The sequence below is a fragment of the Euwallacea fornicatus genome, chromosome 1, assembly GCF_040115645.1.
Source record: "Euwallacea fornicatus isolate EFF26 chromosome 1, ASM4011564v1, whole genome shotgun sequence".
Classification (NCBI taxonomy): Eukaryota; Metazoa; Arthropoda; class Insecta; order Coleoptera; family Curculionidae; genus Euwallacea; species Euwallacea fornicatus.
Window position 1 is genome coordinate 7463999 of NC_089541.1, and position 19406 is coordinate 7483404.

The following is a 19406-nucleotide window of genomic DNA, read 5'->3' on the forward strand; positions in this document are numbered from 1 at the left end:
TCCATTCCAGTTTCTAGCCTACCCGAAAATTTTCAAGTGCACAAGTTCTAGTGTTATAAGCATGTATCTTTGAGTGAGTTATACGGAACAATATTCCTCCCAACTTAACACAGGAACTAGATAGTCGAACGATGAGAAAGTCCAAAGGCCACCCGGCAACTTCGCCTATCCAACTCGATAAAATAGGCCACTTGACAAAATGGCGTGAAGAGATTTAATTCTTAACATTTCATTTACCTTTCCGATCCTCTAAGGCCCTAAGAAGTTTGGGCGCATCCTCAGGCCTCAACAAGGCTGAATAGCCTTGTTCGCATACAGTGAAAAACTGAATAAAATCCTATGAGAATCAGCCGAAACATTGTAAACAAGGTACATCAAAACCTCACTAATGCCGTTTCCAACAAAAATGTACCTATAAAATAGTATTCACGATTGTAAGCGGGTCGATATTGTCACATTTTTAATTTCAAGCCTTTACTTAGCAATGGAGATAACCTATTTGGTGTCCATCTGGTGACTTCCTCATTATACAATGGGAGAAAATGTTTTTTGTATAGAGCAAAAACTGAAAACTATTTTTTAATTAAATGAAATTTAGGAGAATCTGGTAATCGTCATAACGATTTTTTAAACAAAATTAAATTAACATTCGATATTTAACACAAATCACAAACTGAAACTAAGAAATAGAGAAATTAAGCAAAAAAAATTAGTTTTTACCAATTGTTTCTTAACCGGAGATTAGTAATTAAACACAACTAATAAAACGCTTGTAACTATTCCATATTCTTTAATAATTGTTTGACCACGAATGGTCAACGTGAAACCTATGAAAAATGAGGGAATATTCTATTTTTATAGGTATATTTTACGCAGGGTTTACTGGCAACTACTGATACTCATTTATATTTCAAAAAATACGCTTTCTGAAGTTCTCTTGTCTTCATTAAGTTATGAACTAGTAAGCTACCTACTTACGAATTATTTCTTAACGTTCATGAACCAGTGACTTTGTCAACCTGATCTTAAAATAAAACGTCTGAAAAAAATAGAAAAATGAGACATTACCCTTATGAGTAATAAAAGCAATAATATAAATATGTGTATGACAACAGAGATTACGTTGATCTCAAATTTCAATAGAAATATTATTTCTATAACACCTAAAGATTTCATATGAATTTGCTAAATCACTGTTTCGTTGTAACAATACTAACTTAAAAGAAGATTTTATATATGAAGAGCTATTGGTAAAAGTATTACAAAGTCTATATAAAATTTCTATTGTATAGTTACGTGCTTAGATATTATTTACTTTTTTTAATGATTAAAGTGCTATTACAAATGTCCCTAATTAAACATCTCTCGCTCTTTCAACAATTATTTTTCAATCATAACTAATATTCGATTTTCTTACCGCTTATCCTTACCACAGTTTTGTCTTTTTCAGAGTTTGAAATTTAATTCTGTACAAATCTAACTAATACGTTATTTATAAATACATCCCGTTGACCAAATAGTCCGCATCATGGGCATATCCTTTCCCACCTTTTCTTAAACGACGTCTTACCACTCTAAGACGGCATCCTATTAGTACTGCCATCACGCCTGTTAATATCAACCCTACAAATAAAAATAAAAAAGAATCATATAATGTTATTATTTTTTTTTAATTACCTAAAGTTAAAGACAGAATGGCTCCTCTAGGAATTCGAGATGCGCCCTCCTCGTTATACATTTTAAGTTTCAGAGGCTCGTTAAACTGACTGTCGGACTCAACTGCGGCTTTAACTTTTATTTTCTGGGTAATACGTCCGTGTTCCATGGTATCCTTGGAATGCTTCAAGTCATGGGCGAGCTTTTCTTGTACATGAATAGGATTCACAACTAAAATATGAAATGAGGCTGATTTTTTGTAGGCATACAATATGCACTCCTTCCCTCTTGAATCAATTTTGATAATTGCTTTGCAAAGCTTCAGAGGAAATTCATGTAAACTGAAAACTCAGAATTTTCTAGACTCGAAAAATCTATACGTTACAGATTTTCATCAATTTATGGGCAATTTTTTCTGATATTTTCTTGTCTTTAAAGTCAGCATAAACCGCAGTGCCTTTTCCAAAAAACGCTCATTATTTATAAGGAACATACCGTTTTCAGATTTGAGAAGTTGTTCCTGTGCGAGGTCTTCAATGTGACTTGTTCCTTCACTTTTAACTTGTTAAGAAAGAATGATTTTTTTATCATTTAATTAACACATTATTTCTACAACTTACCTGGTAAAATAGGAGCCGATGGACTCTCTTGAGAACGATAGATTTGTTGCGGAGGAGGGTATCTAGGATCTTCTGAAACATTGTTACTTGAAAATTCAATGAAAATGAGATTTAAGGGATTTAAAATATGACTTTTTGTCCTGGAGTCGGCAAAAAATATGTCTCAATAGCATTAAAGCAGGTCTCTAGCAGCAGGATAACATACATACCCATAGGCCAGCTATCCTGCTGAGTTGGCTGTCTGAAGTTTTCCCCATAATAATTTTGCACTCCCCTTCCAGAGTACTCTGGATATTGAAGCTGGCTGCAAGTAGACAGTTTCTATGGGGATGTGTTTCAGAACTATGCAGGCGAAATGGAAGAAATATACTTGTAATTTACCGCAACCCATGACCAATTGACTTCCAAACGTAATTTCCTGATATGCGTTTTTCGAGCAGGGTCTATTTACCATTACAAAAGTCCTCAATACTTCTCTTTTTTAAAGATTGCGCAATTACAAATAATAGCTGAACCAAAATGTTCCTCACTCAACTAGGCCAAAAAATGCCTTACGTAACACTCTACACACCATGCACTTTTCAAACCCAGTGCAACCGTGCGGAAAGTTTTAAGTGCCAAGCACCACTTGGCACAATTAGCACCCACTAGTGCCACTTTGAACGAGCCAAATGAACGGCCTAACAGCACCGTCCGTGAATCATAGATGGTTTCGACATGGGCTGTAAAAAAGCTTTCCAACTCGGACAAGAGTCTCATTACAAAAACAAATCAACTTATGAAGTTTCATGACTTAATAATCTTGGTAAATATCTCGTAATTTACCTTATTTGAGCTTCGTTGTGAAATTGCTTCTCCTTATGGGTGAACACTTGATTTGCGGCGTCTGAAATCAATAATAATGTCGGTTTTATTCATTCACTCGTTCATTAAAATCATGCTTCATCAACAGAGTTTTGATGGTCGTACTGGCAATGGAAAATTGCTTGGTACTGGTCGATGTGAGCAACCACCCTGTAAATGAACAAAACCGACCAAGGTATACAGGGTGGTCTAATAAAAACTTTGTACATTGATTTTCAGTATTTAAAATGGAAACGTGTGAAAACGTTCTGATCCGTCGATTTTTGATTCAAGGGGGACAATTTTTCGTTATATTTTCGACTTTTTAACTTCAACCCCTAAATAAGGCTGACTGTCACAATTCAGTATGACTCAAAGAACACTGATGACGAATCTGGGAGGAGGGCCGATTTAAGTCCAGGAAGGGCAAATCGGTTCCATGTTGTAAGAACAGCGGATTCTATAGGTCTTGACCTTGCATTAGATTTCAGTTATTTTACTTGTAATTTTTGAGAACATGAATATTTTATGTTAAAAAAAGTAAAACAAAATTATATCAAAAATATTCGGCGATATTTTGACCCACGAGGCTCCATGCAAGTTAATTCAGGTGAGAAATTGTTCCATATTTAAATTTCTTTGCATTTAATTGCAAAAAGTGCTAAATATCTCTAAAAAATAGACACAAATTTTCTATAGTTAGGTCCAGAATGGAATAAGCCCTGAGAAAAAACACTAATTCGGTACAAAATTTCAAAAATTTAGAATCTTTTGGGATTCATTCCGAAGAGGACAAGTTCTAAAAATGTCTGGGAAACAAAAAAGAAAATTCTCTGTAATTCCCACATTTCTAAAGACCAATAACGCTCAGGAATTTTAAAAAATCCTCGAAAAACCGCGGTATCATGAAAATGCTTCGAGTACTACCATCGATTATCTACTCATAGAGATCTTCACGTTATACCTTGATACTGTGGCATCTGCTGCATCCCTTGTTGACCCATAACCTGCCTGGATCCCCAGTTGTTAGTGGGATATTCCAAATAATTAGGTACTTGAACCACCGGTTCGAATTGCGCCCGCCCTGGCGACCTTGGGTCTGGTACCGGGCGGAGAAAGTCCGGATCTGGTTGAAGGGGCAACTGAAGTTGGGCATGATACCGCGTTTGATAGTTGGATGGCGGCTGGGGTTTTGTTTGTTGCTGTTGAACCTAAAGATGAAGACACATTTTAAACATAAATTTCATGACGTGCAGAAGCTATGCGTCTTTTGAATTTCACCTCGTACGTAAGATATGCATGCTATACCCTCTGAGTTCTATTGCTTCGACTGACCATTGTTTATGCAACCAGATATACATAAATCAAATGTTTAAAGTGTTTATTAAATACAACAAAAACTGTTTTAAATTTAAGAATACTGAGCAATTGCTCTTGCACGACAATTTTAAACACCTAATTCAATCATTTATAATGCATAACCCTTAGCCTGAAGCCATTACCACTTCGGATCAACGACATAAAAATGATTTAATCAGATTACGTGTGTGCACCGACAATGACCACTAAAAGCGGCTTCCTCAGAACAAAACCGACATGATTACGTACGTTTAAATAAATAAATCCTTGATGTTGACTACCGTTATAATGAAGCCCACCAGGACTCGAATTAAACCATTTAAGATATTAGTCGTAAAAGACGGAAATTGCGAATTAGGAAACATCAGAATGCCCTAATTTACAGGATGGGAACTTTTAGAACTGTGTTGAACCTCGTCAATGTGCTGCTGGATAAAACAATTAAATTCGATATTTTAATGATTTGATGAATTCTTCCATTAACAAAAATATTTTTCGACGTGCACGATTCGTTTCTGATGTACATTTCAGTATTTTCTCACATCACTCTGTATATATACATTCACCAAGAATTTTAACGTAGGTTTGCGTGTATTCTGGCATTTTTCTCATTCGTTTCCTTGTGAGCCCAATGGTAAATTTCTTTTCAACGTTCATAATTTCGGTCAACGTCCAGTTCCGTGTCTTTAAATTAACGGAATGAGATTCCTTTTTTATCTAGCAGTTAATTTGCTATTGTCTATCCCAAACAAGAGTGTTAGCGGTGAAAATGTCCCTAACGGAACCAAGTTTATACGTAAGTAGTTATAGTGGATTATTATCGCAAAATGGCGCAATTATTTTCGGATTTTTGTTTAATATGTGAGTAATAAATTATTATTACCTTACTGTTATATTGTGTTACAAATGCGTTCCTACAAAATTGTGATATAAGAGAAACTTTCCGGTATTCTCGATTTTTGCACATTCATCGGAATCGCTTCAAGTAATCTACACAATCAGCCAAGAGCAAAATAACTAAAGAGCGCGTATATGTACGAGGTATGACTCAGGTAATAACATGTCTCAAAGCGTTTTTTCTCAATTCTATCTTGTGGTTTTTAATTAATATTTAAACCAGTTCTTTAAAAAATATTGCTTAAGCACTGCACAATACTAAGTGAATGTCCCCTGTAAACATCCGAAAACTGTCATTGGGAGTTGTGACGTCAGCGCATTTCTAGGCGTCGAACAGTGGAGAGAAATGATAATTTTTAGAGGCAAAGTCAGGGGATGTTTAAGAAGTGCAGGGGTATTAATGAAAATTAATCGTCGCGAACAATTGGAAAACAGAAATTCAGGCCGCTTCAGGTTATGGAAAATCGGAGCAGAGAAATGCAAGTCCGTGCAAGTTGATGAACATCGTATCTAATTTAATCGGCTGGTTTCAAGGTTGTGGGAAAATACATAAAGGAAAATTTTGGGAAGGAAGAATTCAGGTCTATTTAGATTAATGGAATATAGTATCAAAATAATTTAAGGTTATATATAGGTTAATTCCAAGGTAATAATTAATTTAAAAAAAAACTTATGAGTAAAGGGTGCTGAAAAAGCATAATATACGTAAATACACAAAATTTCGGGTAAACAGATAATTAAAAGTCATAATTAAAACATCGTAAATTATTTTGATGCTGTTAAAAATTCAAATCAGTTTAGATTAAGGGAAAGTGCAACGTTTTGAGTCCGTTCAGGCCGCTCATCAATTGAATCAATAAATTCAGATTCAGACCTCCGCTGAACTCGGTCACTGATACGTACAAGCATATTGTTTGCGGAATCGATTAAATACTGAAAACTTATTTCATTATCTTCATACATATTTTTAATCCTATTTCTTCAACCAGTATCTACTACACACGTTGCGTGGGTTTTAATCTCTCTCGAATTAGTCCCGCTTGCCGCAGGAATTTGAGATCTATCTCGTACAACTTCTGAGTTCCTGCCATTAAAACGTACTGTGTGATACTCCGAACTGCTCGATCATCGAAAATCCCATACACCTATCGATATATGGCAACACGCCGCACCAATCGCTACATATCTCACTGACGTCAGGCGCAAGTCCTGCTTAGGCACACAACGATACCAAGAATATGGAAGTAACTAAAATTAGCAAGCTTTAATAGGTACTCAAAATTTTTTATGTAAAGCTAGACCTATGATCCATTACGTTATAATTTTAACTGAAAAGGTAAATCATTAATTTTAGAGTAGTTAAGGGCACAACCTACAAGGACAGGTGACACAATCTAAAACGGTTATCTTCCAAGGTGGAAGCGAGCATGACTGTGTTAGAAGCTGGTATCACCTACTCTACTCTTTTTAAATCGATAGAGTCCTTGCGACTCGTTTTTGCCTGGATATTGAATACCCTTCAGTCTGAAACAGAATCTTAATGACTTGCTTAAGAGCGAGGAGAGTAATGTTAATAAAAATTGAGAAATTCATCTATCCCTGGCTTTGACATCAGCATTTCTACCCAAATTATCTGCTTAGCAAAGTTCTCAGAGCTTTGATAGATTGACACTTAGTAGCTAGCCCGGCAGTTATCCCTAAGGTTAGAAGTACGTAGAAAGTATCAAGTGATGTCTTGAATCAAGATACTTAGAAAGCACCTAAGATTCGTTGAAGAACTAACTTTTTTTAAATGTGTTGGTAACCCGCTTATCTAAAAGCCCGTTCATTTAGTCAAAACTCGTTGGCTAAAGTGCAGGCCTTCAGTAAGTGGCAGCGGTACCGCTTTCAAGTTTATAAGCTCCTGTTAAAAAGATGAAGTAATCGTTACATTTTATGGATTCCCTCTAGGTAGATGATCATGTAAGCAGTAAAGTAACGTTCTTTCTTCATCATCGATATCAACGTGCTGTTCAAAATAACATTTCCATACCTGGACGTTTCATTTAGTCCCTTGGACTAGGCAGTTGTAATAACACTAGGAAATTTCTGGATTTTCATATCACCAACCAAACGCACTAGAAACATTAATAAAATACTGTGCTTATCATGAGCGTAGTAAACAAGATAATAATTTTAAACCTTAATTCATAACACCGAAATGTCCAACGAGAACTTCTGAGTTCCTGGTTCTAAGTTCATTTTCAACATACAAAGTTATCGATTTTTGCATTCCAGGGGTACTGACTGCCTCTTCCAGTACAACGACTTAAGTCAGTTTTAAATTTAAACAAACACATTTCGCCTTCTCGTACTCCTCTTCTGTTATCCTGTCCGCTCACTCCAAGCTCACATTGAAAATTATTGATTTTTGACTTTGATTCGCACAACAAGGGCTTTAACGAATCATTCAGCTTTAGAAGAACAATGATTACTTTCCAAGCATATCAGTGTGTTAGTTAATCAAGTCACCTCTCCTGTTCTAGTCTTGTGTTGGAGGAATGAATACTCCTGACTTTAAAGTAACCCGCAGTTCATTCTGCCTTCCTGCTGAAAAAGTTAAATCCTGACTTTAAACTTATTGATTTTTTAATCAGCTGGTCAATCGTCTATTTAAATTTTAAATAATTCGCGTTAATCTTTTAAATATTAGGACTAATTTAATCACGGCATCCCGATGAGCGCGACTATGGCGGATTAGTTAGTACTTTTAAATTGAGCAGTTAGTAAGTAATTCGAAGCGAAATTCTCGATGTAGGGATTAGGAGAACAGGGTTGTGAGAGGAGTAATAGGAACTTAGGTACGACCAAAATTGGTAGAGCCACTAATCCATTGCGAGTGTGGCTAGGGGTTTCACTGAAATGCTCGCATTACTTTATGGGATCCTGATAGAGAAGTACGATCAAAATTTAGAAATATCGACCCAAGTGCGCGGTGGTACTGGGGTATGGAACGATAGGAATGTGACCAGGCGTTTAGTGCAATTATATATATATATAAATAAAACTGAGAGGCTGAGAAGTATTATTAAAAACACTAATTTTTGGTGAGCAACACTTTTAAAAAAATTCCACAGAATTTTCAACATTTTAAATTGGCATTAGGAAGAAAATTGAAGTTGTTTTCTTTCGCCTTTTCCGATTCTCTTATTATTTTAGCCTCCATTTTGCCCTTATCGACTTTAACTTTATATTTTTTCCATATTTCTTTTCACCATTCTCTCTAATTTTTTTAACAACTTTTTTGACAATATATAGATAATTAAATTACGTATTTTATTTTATACAGTGTTTTTCATTTGTCCTCAGTTTTTGTCACTCTTCCTTCCATTTTTATATGCATTCCACAATATTGTTCTCGGTGTGTATTTGATTCAAAAAGCAAGCAATATAAATGTACAACATCGCTATCCCTCGACAGGTGAACTCATCCCCCTTCAAGCTCCCAACAACCTCACTTTACTAAGTTTCGAAGACAAAGATGCCATCATCAGCTGGAACCCTGTGCCTCCTGAGTCGGTTAGAGGAACATTTCGGTATATATTTTCTGAATAATCGCCATATTTCTCCTGATACCCTTCAATTACTTTCAGAGGATACATAGTGAGAATATGGAACCATGGGGTGAGCCAAGTGTACGCCATCCCCCCAGAAGTAACTAGAACTGCAGTCCAATTCTTCCCATACTCCAAAAACTTCATCACAGTCTCAGTAAGAAATGACAAGTATGTAGGTCCTAGGAGTGAGGCTATTCATTTCGATGCTCCACAAACAGGTACCAAAAAACCTATCACCCATGTTTCAAATATTATAGCCATAAGAGAAGTCGCCCAAATTAACCTATTTCCTTCCATAGTAGATTTTTCCCACTGTTTTCGTGTTGCCATAATATTTCAATTATACCACTGTGTTTCTCCAACTCCTGATTATGTAACGTTAGTTTCAACATCTTCTGTCCGCATCTGAATGTGGAGTGCTGAGAGAGCGAACTATATAGTTCAGAAGTCGGTGCTAAGTTTGTAGTAGTTGGAGACAACCGCACAGTGGCCAAAAATTGATTTTTTTCTGTACAAAATTGATAGCTTTCATTTAGTTTTATGCCATGTATTAGAAAATCACTTTTGTTTAGTAAGAAATGTTTGACTTTTTCATACAGAACGCCTCGTACCATTTCGAAATTGCGGCTAATTATTAAGCTTAAGAATTCAATTATAACAATTCCTATGCCCATCTACTACTTTAGTTTTTAAGTAATATTAAAAAGAATTACCTTCATATACAGGGTCAATTAGTTTATTGCTAGATTTCATGCAATAAAATATTAGCAGAAGCACGGCTTTAAATAGAAAACATTATTTTTGGGGAAATCATATAAACATGAGATACAGGATGTTTTTTGTTTATTGTCTTTGTCTTTGTCTAGTATTTTATCTAAAGTTCTACTAGTTTTTGAAATATTTAGTCCAATTAATTTCGGTTCCTTCTATCACATAATCATGCATGATTTAAAATCAATTTTTCTAACGCATACTCAAGCCCCGTTAATATAAGCTGACTCGCTCTATATAGAACCTGGAACTCCGTTCCTACTCGAGCAACACCAACTGGGTTCCCACTCAGCCTTGCTCCAATGGAACAAACCGAGCAGCCCCAATGGAATCCTGCTGGGTTACAATATTTACTGCAGCGAAGCCATTGATTTTGGCATCAACGACAAAACCACCATTCACGAATTCATTCTGGGGCCGGAAAACACTCAAGCTAAACTTACAGGCCTCAAACTAGGGCAGAGGTATAAGATTGAAATTGCCGCTGTTAATTGTGCAGGCGAAGGAGAGCAGTAAGTGAAGTGAGCCTTTTGGGGTTGTTTTAGAACTGAATGTATTTTCGTAGCAATTCCATATTTGTGGAGGTAGAACCCCATCAGCCATATCCGCCAGATATGCCCTCATTTCAGTATAAAATAAATCATGAAATTCCCGAAAAATCCGATTATTCCTATAGAGAATGCACGAAGTCTCGTTATCCGCATTTCCCGCCGCATTCTCAAGTACAAATTGATCACATGGACGACAATTTCTATATCTTTAATCATACCAAAGCAAATGCCCCCACACCACCTCAGGACATAAAACAGGTGCGTATAGGGTGTCCCAAACGATTTTAACGGGGAATTCCATGGAAAAAAAATATGTTCATATGAATATTGTTACATATGTATTATTTAAGTTTCTTCCTCGTTAAACTGAACCAACCTACTTTAAAGTGTATTACACATTTAGGAACACCTTATATATTTTCACGGTTGCTCAAACAAACCAACACTTCTATACTTTCAGATAACAGCTGAGGATTCATGTCTAGTAAACACTCTTGTAAAATGGATTCCAGATGTAGATCGTAATCCAGGGGAATATTTCTTTGTTAAATATAGAATCAAAGGGAATACCGAGTGGATCGAAACTTTGCCGGAAAGATCTGAGGATTTCGTTATATTGAAAAACTTTAACGCCTGTAGAAGTTACGAGATTGTGTTGGTTGCCACTGATGGAGATTTCCAGACCGAAAGCCAACTTCAGGAAACTCCTGCAGTTTTATTTTTAAGGAGTTAGTTTCCAGTTAATTGAAACGGGTTAATTGAGAACATTTGAAGCTATGTAATTATTTTATAGTAATAAATTTGTGGAAAATGTAATTGGATCCGAGTAGATCGATTTTCATTAAACTTCGTAAAATGAGACAAAAATCACGGTTGACTGACGGTCTTCTTAAACTCGTCAGCGAATCTTCTCGAGATCTCCGCGATGAAAACTTGAAAAATAATAAAATAAGAGTCCTCATCCCCTATAGATAAGTAATCTCAGAAAAAAATCGTAATTTATGAAGTGCTGTTTTTCACTTGATCCCATATCGACCTGTGGATTTTGCATATATAATTTGACGGTCAAGCCCGGAGCCCGGCGATAAGAAACTTCGGATATCTTACTCCCTCCAATCCACCCATGTTTGGTCCATGTAAGCCCCTTCCGCAAGACGATCGTTGGACTCTCCTCTATTCGTCATTCGCGAAATTATCATTTAAATAAATTTATCACGACGTAGACAGAGTAGTCGCAAGATTTTGATTAAAAGCCAATTTTGTAGGTCAAGTTTAAACTGATATCTTATATTAAACACAGTTAACTTTTAGGCTTGCTTGACAATTTTAGTTAATCTGCGATAACTCTCACCATCTCAGCGAAAATAACATATCAAAAGACGGATGATTTTTACTATAAATTCTGAGGCAACTGCCCGAGGCTGACATCCATTATCTCAACGTCTAGTCTGATAGCGTTTCTAACGGACATAACTTTTTATTAGAAAGACAGCAGGGAACATGCCGAAGCCAAAGGGCACAACGGAAATAACATGTCCAATTGTAGTCCTATTTTTAGTCGTAATTTTGCTATACGCGTAAGATAACCAAAAGGAAAAATGAGGCAACGATAAGTAAATAATGGCATGCTTTAACGAACATCAGCTACGTCTAGAGATTAAATTTATAGTGCGTCTTGCGTGTTAAATCAAGCAAAATTGCTTTACTACGTAAATACATAGAAGAAATTGCCCGTGTAATTACTGTTTGCGGACATTTTATTGAGGTATGATAAACGGACACATTCGCAGGAGCGAAAGTGAGGCACGAAATAAATTACGGAGGGCAAAAAACAACTCTTACCAATTCTCCTTCTCTTCCATATTGCAGAACTGAGGGAGAGTTTTGGTGGACCGATGGAAGGGACTGGGCAACTTTCCTTGTAGGGGGTGGTGCCGTAAGTTGGGTGTTTTGAGCAGAAATCACTTCTGGACATTCTACAGAAACACATATGTAATAGACATTACAAACCAGAAAAACATTAAAGAAGCAGGTTTCTCTAACTCCGTTACTTCTTCTACTGCTGATTGCGTATGCGGTGTTTTACCTAATTGAGGTGCCTCATCACTTCCATCTGCACATTGAGGTATGCCATCACAGGCGTTGTATATGGCGATGCATTCTCCACTTGAACGACATTCGAGCTGATCTCTTCTGCATTTTCGAGCTTGAAAGAAAAAAAATGCGGCCAATATACCGGAGTTCTCGAATCTTTTTCAACACGATAATTTCCCTGGGAATGATGAAATCGAAGCAGGAAATTGGTCAATTTCTCCGTTCCCATGAAAAAATTTTGTCGTTATAATCTGATTGAATTTTGGCAGAAAATGGTCAATGGTAAAAATCTCATTGGTGAAGCGTTGTTGTAATGCGACTGATTAAGTACGCGTTCCGGACGTTTTGTTGGCGGATTAAAGTTCTGGAAATTTAGTTTGAAGAACCGTTGTTTCAGGAAATTTTAAAAATCACAAGATCGCGTTTCATCATTTAGCGAATTAAAAATAAATCCTTTCAGGAAGGTCAAATGCCGCAGGTTGCTACAACAAAAGAAACCTCATTTTCACAATTACCGCTCAGATTCAGCACTTAAAACCTAGCCTATCTTGTCTTGTGGCATTAAGCCATTAATAACACTAAATCACTAAGTTAAAAACAAAAATATCCAGAATTAACGGACCCTAAATGCTCAGAAACCATTTCCTACTTTGTACGTTAATTATTATTTATAGGCATTTGCGATACGTTATTGATACGGCGCCGTGTAAAACTCAAATATCTAAGAGCTGTTGCGGTGCCATTAACCATATGAAATTCAAAGTTTTTAAACAATGTGCAATTTATCACTGGTCTCTGTTTGTTAATTTTATTTTAAATCGTACAAAAACGTTTGGAATTGAAGTGTTTTGTTTCACAAATTGGTGCCAATTGCGGAGAGAAATTCGCCAAAACCGAGGATAACTCGAAGGACCAGTTTTTTTTTAAACAAAAATCACTTCTGTTTGCGGTTTCCGTTTTTCTTCTTTTGTTCCGCTCTTTGCAAATCTACCACAAATTTTACCATTTTTTTCAAACTTCACCATCGCCCCAACTAAAGCTGTTTTAAGTAAAGTGCAATATTTCAGTTTAAACGGTCTTTCAATGAAGGAACAGCTTAAGTGGGTTTCAATTGACCAGATCGGAACCCGTTTAATGCCCATTCATCATGTTGCCATTCAGAATGACCATTTCTTTCTTCGGCGACAAGCTGTAGTCCGCGATATCGTGCCTCCGTATACGGACGTAGACCAGTCTTCGGTCATTCGGTGTGGTCGTATATAAAAAAAACCTAATTTGCATATTAAATTTATATGGAAATTTGTTGGATCTGTGATGTTTTTGGAGCAAAATATTCCTCTACTATACATTGCTGGTTCCGTGCTGTAGCGGTTGCCAAATACCGACTTGCAAGTGCAAAAACTCTCAGGACAGTGTTGTGGTGTCCCCCTTAAATATCGAATTTTGAAATTGGATATCCGCTATGGCTGCCAGATTACGCTCTTTGTTCCCCCAAAGTGGTAAACAGACTATTGTGGATAAAAGGGTTGAAGTGAGTATATACGAATAAATATTGTATGTATGTATGCATCTATTAAGAAGTGTATCATTAGATAGACTCTTCTTATTTCTTGGCGCCATAGGAATTGTTTACATTTAACAGAAATTGAAAGATTGTTAAATTAAGATTTTAATCTTGTACATGTGGAATTTGAGACCTCTCGTCGAGATCCTGAATCTCTCTATGTATACCTAAGACCATTTTCCACGTATTAATTCTCTTCGATAAGCTTCTGGACCAAAATTGTTAAAAAAAGTAAGAGAAAAACACATGGGCCAGTGTACTGCTGAAACCTGGAACGTTAAAAAACTTTCAACTAATCCATTTTGCAATTTCTAATAAGAATATGTTGATAGTTAATAAAGTCTTTTCGTTATTGTTCAAAATGGTTTTAAGACATGATAAAGAGTTCTTCTAAAATAGATATCTTTTGTGTGGTTACATGACTTGAGGTCGAAACTTATACCACTTTAAAGTCGCCCTGAGGACGCAGGAATAAAAACAGCGAAACGTCGACAGTTCCACCCAATTCATTATTATTTCTTATCTTAATAAGGCAGATTTTGGTCAGTAAGTACGAGTAATAAGCAAAAATAATTTCTAAGATCTTCCTGCAGAATAACACTTAAAAGAGTTCAAAGACTTTTGGTATCTTGAGACAAGCCTTCATGGAAGGCTATTTCCATCCATAAGGATGGTACATCCACGTCTTTATCGATGCTTGAATTACTTCATGCTCGAATTTCATCATTGTTAACTGTTTCGGTAGTTGAAATTTTCAAGTCATGAGTTATTTTCGTGAACACGACGATTCGCAATCAAGTATCACAATTAAAATTCGTTAACGCAACGAATCTGGAATTTTCAACGTGATTTCGAAATTCATAATCAAAAGCCTTAAAGGTCAAAGCGTCACCTATTCTATCCGGAAATATTCAAAATGTTTTACATTCTACTAAAGACTTTTTAGGATTTTTTTATTTTTGAGCCCTAGATCACGTTTTCTCCACGAGCTGTCATCCACAAAACTATCATGAAATTTCCAGTATGTCTTCCAGTAATCCTCGTAAGCTCGTAGGTGCTCTTCCATTGCTTCAGACAGGACTATAGTTTGTGTAAACCAAGTTTATATCTGCTTCTGCAGAAAGATTGCTCTCAGTATTATCTTTTTTGGTCTCAGCAGGAGATCTCTTCATGAGGTAACCAGACCATCATTCCATTTTCAGAATGATGTGACTTCTTCAAGAAAGTTATCATTGAGAAAAGTATTTTTGAGGAAATTACATTGTTCAATGATATAACGTGCCAAATCGACATCAAATTGGCTCAGGACGTCCGTAAGCTCTTGAGTGTATGCTGCATCAAGATGCTCTTCGCCATCATTTACACCTCTTCATTTCTCATTTGCATTGCTCGCGTAAACAGCGTGGGTAAAATCTCAACAATATCGCACAAAATTCTCTAAGATCTTAGCTAGGTCAAAGAAAAACCGGCGTATTCTTTTCTGCAAATTATTCTTTTTCCATTCAAATATTGCCCGTGAATGTGTTATCTCTGAAGTCGTGTCGTATACGTAAGTACGTAAGGAATTTTTTGCAAGTTGATTCATAGTCTTCAAGCGTAATGGCCACGATCATAACATGGATTATTGGGTTTTACCGGTATGATTTATTCCTAAATAAAATCCAGGAATAAAGGTAAACTAGGAATAGAGGTAAATCATTATACTTATGCCAGGTGGTACCGTTAAAGCTTGGTAGCAGCTATCAGCAGATAAGATTAGTAAAGCATTGAAACTGAAAAATTGCTGTATCATCTGATCCTTTCAATATATTTGAATAAACCTAATAGAAATAATAAATAAACAGGCTGGTCGGAAATTTCATACAGAAGTGCTTTACACAGTCTTAAAAAGCAAAAATGCGTGAGAATTATGAGAAGATGCAGACCAATTGATATTCATGTTGAAAGATCAACCATCAATGTTTTCTGTTTAGCAGGTAAAAAGACTTGATGACGAAGAAGAATATAGGATAGGAAAATGTTGGGAGGTAGGGAACCACACTACAAAGTTAATATTAAATTTAACTCTGTCTATCGAGGCAAAAATTTACAGAAATAATAATAACTAGCGACGTAATGCTGCAAATTAGAGAAAACCACTGCTTACCCAACACTAATAATAATGATCAGAACATAACGAACGCTCTTACTGTTGAATGTCGTTCATTGTTTCAACGTTATGGCGGAAGCATATTAAATGGGACCGTAATAATTCGAAAAAAAAAAGTTTCTTAACCAGATTCTGCAAGACCAGCAATTTCAGTTTCCGCGAGAAGAAACGGTATAATAATCTTGTCATTGCTGACCCATTTTTTACAGCTTTTATATCTCTACCTTAGTTGGTTGGATTTAATTAATAGTGGTACCCAGGACCGGCCTCAGGAAGTTTGGTGTCCTGGGCGAAGTTTTTAATCACCCCCGTGAAAAACGTCGGCCAGAAACATCACCCGCTCTTCCCGATCAGGCGGCCTGCGCCATACCCCAAGCTTACCCCTCATAAGGCCGGTATTGCTGGTACCTCACTGCATGATTCAAACAATCATTCACGATCATGAAGAAACAATTTTAAAGTGAGGAAATGTCTTCAACGTAAAAGTACCCACAAAGTAGTAGATTTAGTGTCATAAGGTCAATGAGTCACCGCAGTTCATGAGAACCGCATTATCTCTTCAATCTCGTTTATGTATCAGTAGTGCTCCTTCCTGTTCGCAATCTACTTTTGGGCAGTACTGTTAGATAAGCTCTATTTCAGCTTTCTTATTCGCGAATTTTACTGTTTCTGGTGCCACCAAAAATTTGTTAAATTTTTATAACTGCGCTCCGAACTAGCCCATGCGTTCCGCGGTTCCTTTGTTTGGAAATTTTACGCTCTCCTAACAAACTTCCGTGAAAATTCATTACAATCTTCCGCGTTTTATTGACATGCATCAGCAACATCAACACAATTTAAATTATCTTCATCTTCAGTGTAATTTTTGCTTCAGAACATACCTTCAGGATGTTTCTCTAACGGGAGAACTTCACGGGTGATAGCCGGAATCAAAGTGGTGGTAACCGAGGGCTTTAACACTGCTTCAGCCCCGTCTGGAACCAAGTGGAAAGCCATTGCTGGTTCCGAGTCTTCAGGTTTCCTAAAAAAATTTAATTTGTAAGGGAATACGTGACGATGTCGTTGATTAAACCCACCTTAATTTAGATAAATCCTGGACATGTTTGGTGAGTTTGATCTGACTTTCTAAGTCAGGGAGATGTCTGCTGATGGCCAGAACTGCACTTGAGTAATTGACGTGGTGGGTGAACTTGCATTTGAAGTCTTCGGGAGGGCCGCAGTGAAAGAGGTAACAACTTCCGGCATTCTGAAAGGCAAATATGACTTGAAATGAACGAGAAAAATAAACGAATTCAAAACAAACAGTGTCCAAGTAAACCTGAAAACTGATGCCTCAACTTGCATGATTTTTGTTTCTATTTTATTACCTTCTCTTCAAACACAAACACATCGCACTCCTCAGTCTCGCAGCACAACCTCAAGCACTCTTCTCTGCCTCCCAAGTCTATTTCGTTCAGAAAGTTGGCCCCCATATTCTGAGAATCCTGCGTTCTGATTATTTTGTCTTTGTGTATCTTGAAATTGTCAATACATGTCTGTAGATCTATCTCTCCTCTCTTATTTCTCATCATGGGGTTTCTGGAAATATTCATCAGCGGACTTTTCTCCCCATTCCTGTCGGTCTGTTGGTTGGCTGATGTTCCTGCAAGTATCAGCAGGCACGTTATACTCAAGCTTATGGAGGCCGACATGTTTTTCCTAGTTTTATGCACACTAGATCAAAGCAAAGTCTTCGCACGTAAGCACTACCATGGCGGAGCCTCAAACTGGTGAGTTGGCACTAAGGTGAAAAACAGCTGTTGTTATTTTTAGTTTGAGATCTAGAGCACTAAACGTATAGTCCACGAATGATCTCTGTTTACGTATGAGGAAAAATAAAGATGGGGAGATAGTTGATTACCTCAGGCCGGTTTTCCATTGAAGAGCCGAGGAATCGATACAATGGAAACCTGCGCAGTTACACGGAAGTTTCCCATTTTCTTTATAGTGCGGGAGCTCAAGCATTGAATAACAATTAATTGAGTCGTTATGAAGACTGGAAGGTTAATGTGATGAAGAACGATGTTTGACTTTAAAGAAGTTGAAATGGGAAATTTTGACGGGCTCAATCGTGCGGATCTCGGTAACCATAAGAGAGGCGAAGTCAGTCAAATTAAGACAAAATTGGAGTTCGGTGACATTACGCTTCACAAATTAAAAAATTCCGATAGCTTTCGAAAGTGTGCGAAAAAACTCAAATTTTGGAAAAAGGTTTTTATTTTATCCTCGGCTGATTTGGAGCAGTAATTCAAAATGAAAAAAAAAATAACCCTTCACCATTGCATCTTTTTTCCTTCTGCAACGTAGTATTGTCATATAAAAACTTACGCTTCCGAACCGTCATCAACTTTGTTTTTTTCTACGAGCGCCATCGTCGATTTTTAAAATTAATTGCAATAAAACCTTTTTTGCATTTCATTCACAGTTGCCTACAAGCAATAATCTAATGGAGAAAGATCTGGTACGCGAACCGGCCAACTCATATGTCCATTGTTTAAAATGGCTCTTCTGGGAAATATTTTAGACATGCGTCTGAAATAAGAAAATGAAATTGAAGAACATAATTTTGAGCTGGTTATTGTCCTTCTGGAGACCTCTGTTGATATGTGTACGAAGTAACTTGCACATTTGTATGCGAGACGTAATTTCAACTTCAATATATCCTTTGAAAATATATCAACGGGTTGAGTAAGAAATACTGTATCTCCACGAGTAACATAATAAATGTCAGTTTATTATTATATATAGTTAATTTATTATTTTATATAGTTATATTAACAAATTGAAAATTAAATTAAGTCGGAAGTTACATGATTTTAATGTAAATTGCATTAGCTCCAGGTGGGACCTTACTGAAGTGTTCATCTAAAGAGCTTGCATTTTGTTCATCGTGTGTAGAGATCTAGTGTCTGATCATTTTACGCATAATTTAATTCTATTTACTACAAAAATCTTACAGCAACGTAAGTAATAATTTTTCGGCAAAACCACTTCCCGGGATAATTTCTCACTTTCATCCCTTGGTTTCCCACCCAATGCATTATCCCTACTGAAGCTTCGCAGCGTTGCAGGAATCGATGCGAAGCTTTGAACTTTTCGCCCGACTGCGGAAAGGACAAAACTATAGCAAAAGCTCCGATCCCTTCCGACTCCCATCGATCCCTCCCGAATCAGCTCCTCGTCCTCGTCCTCATCCCATTCATTTCTCGCTTGGGCTTCAACCGCAGTCGCGTCAGGTCCTCGACGATATAAACCGGCTTCGAGTCA

At 36.7% G+C, this 19406-nt stretch overlaps 3 protein-coding genes across 6 annotated transcripts in view; 2 read left to right on the top strand and 1 right to left on the bottom strand.

The window, feature by feature from the left end:
- Window positions 1-770: 770 nt before the first annotated feature.
- LOC136340553 (uncharacterized) lies at window positions 771-19360 on the bottom strand. Of its 4 annotated transcripts, none has more exons than XM_066284846.1 (13): window positions 19151-19360; window positions 17468-17742; window positions 17177-17346; window positions 16982-17121; window positions 12380-12499; window positions 12136-12269; window positions 4084-4330; window positions 3102-3162; window positions 2486-2580; window positions 2277-2345; window positions 2152-2217; window positions 1678-1887; window positions 771-1623 (listed from the first exon to the last, which is right to left on the bottom strand). In XM_066284846.1, exons 1-13 carry the CDS (start codon window positions 19293-19295, stop codon window positions 1493-1495), a joined length of 1863 nt encoding a protein of 620 aa, XP_066140943.1. In that variant the 5' UTR covers window positions 19296-19360; the 3' UTR covers window positions 771-1492. The 4 variants fall into 4 exon arrangements, with proteins under 4 accessions (XP_066140943.1, XP_066140866.1, XP_066141109.1 ...); XM_066284769.1 differs by having other exon boundaries at window positions 2277-2348; XM_066285012.1 differs by lacking the exon at window positions 2152-2217.
- LOC136342325 (neuroglian-like) lies at window positions 5079-11114 on the top strand. The gene is made up of 6 exons (XM_066288045.1): window positions 5079-5274; window positions 8836-8950; window positions 9008-9189; window positions 9984-10254; window positions 10308-10551; window positions 10754-11114. Exons 1-6 carry the CDS (start codon window positions 5178-5180, stop codon window positions 11024-11026), a joined length of 1182 nt encoding a protein of 393 aa, XP_066144142.1. The 5' UTR covers window positions 5079-5177; the 3' UTR covers window positions 11027-11114.
- Window positions 13790-19406, top strand: part of LOC136343181 (protein phosphatase 1 regulatory subunit 14B) — a 48045-nt gene continuing 42428 nt past the window's right edge. The window contains exon 1 of the mRNA XM_066289773.1: window positions 13790-13918. Within this exon, the coding sequence (XP_066145870.1) occupies window positions 13850-13918 (69 nt within the window). The 5' untranslated portion in view covers window positions 13790-13849. The remainder of the gene's footprint in view (window positions 13919-19406) is intronic.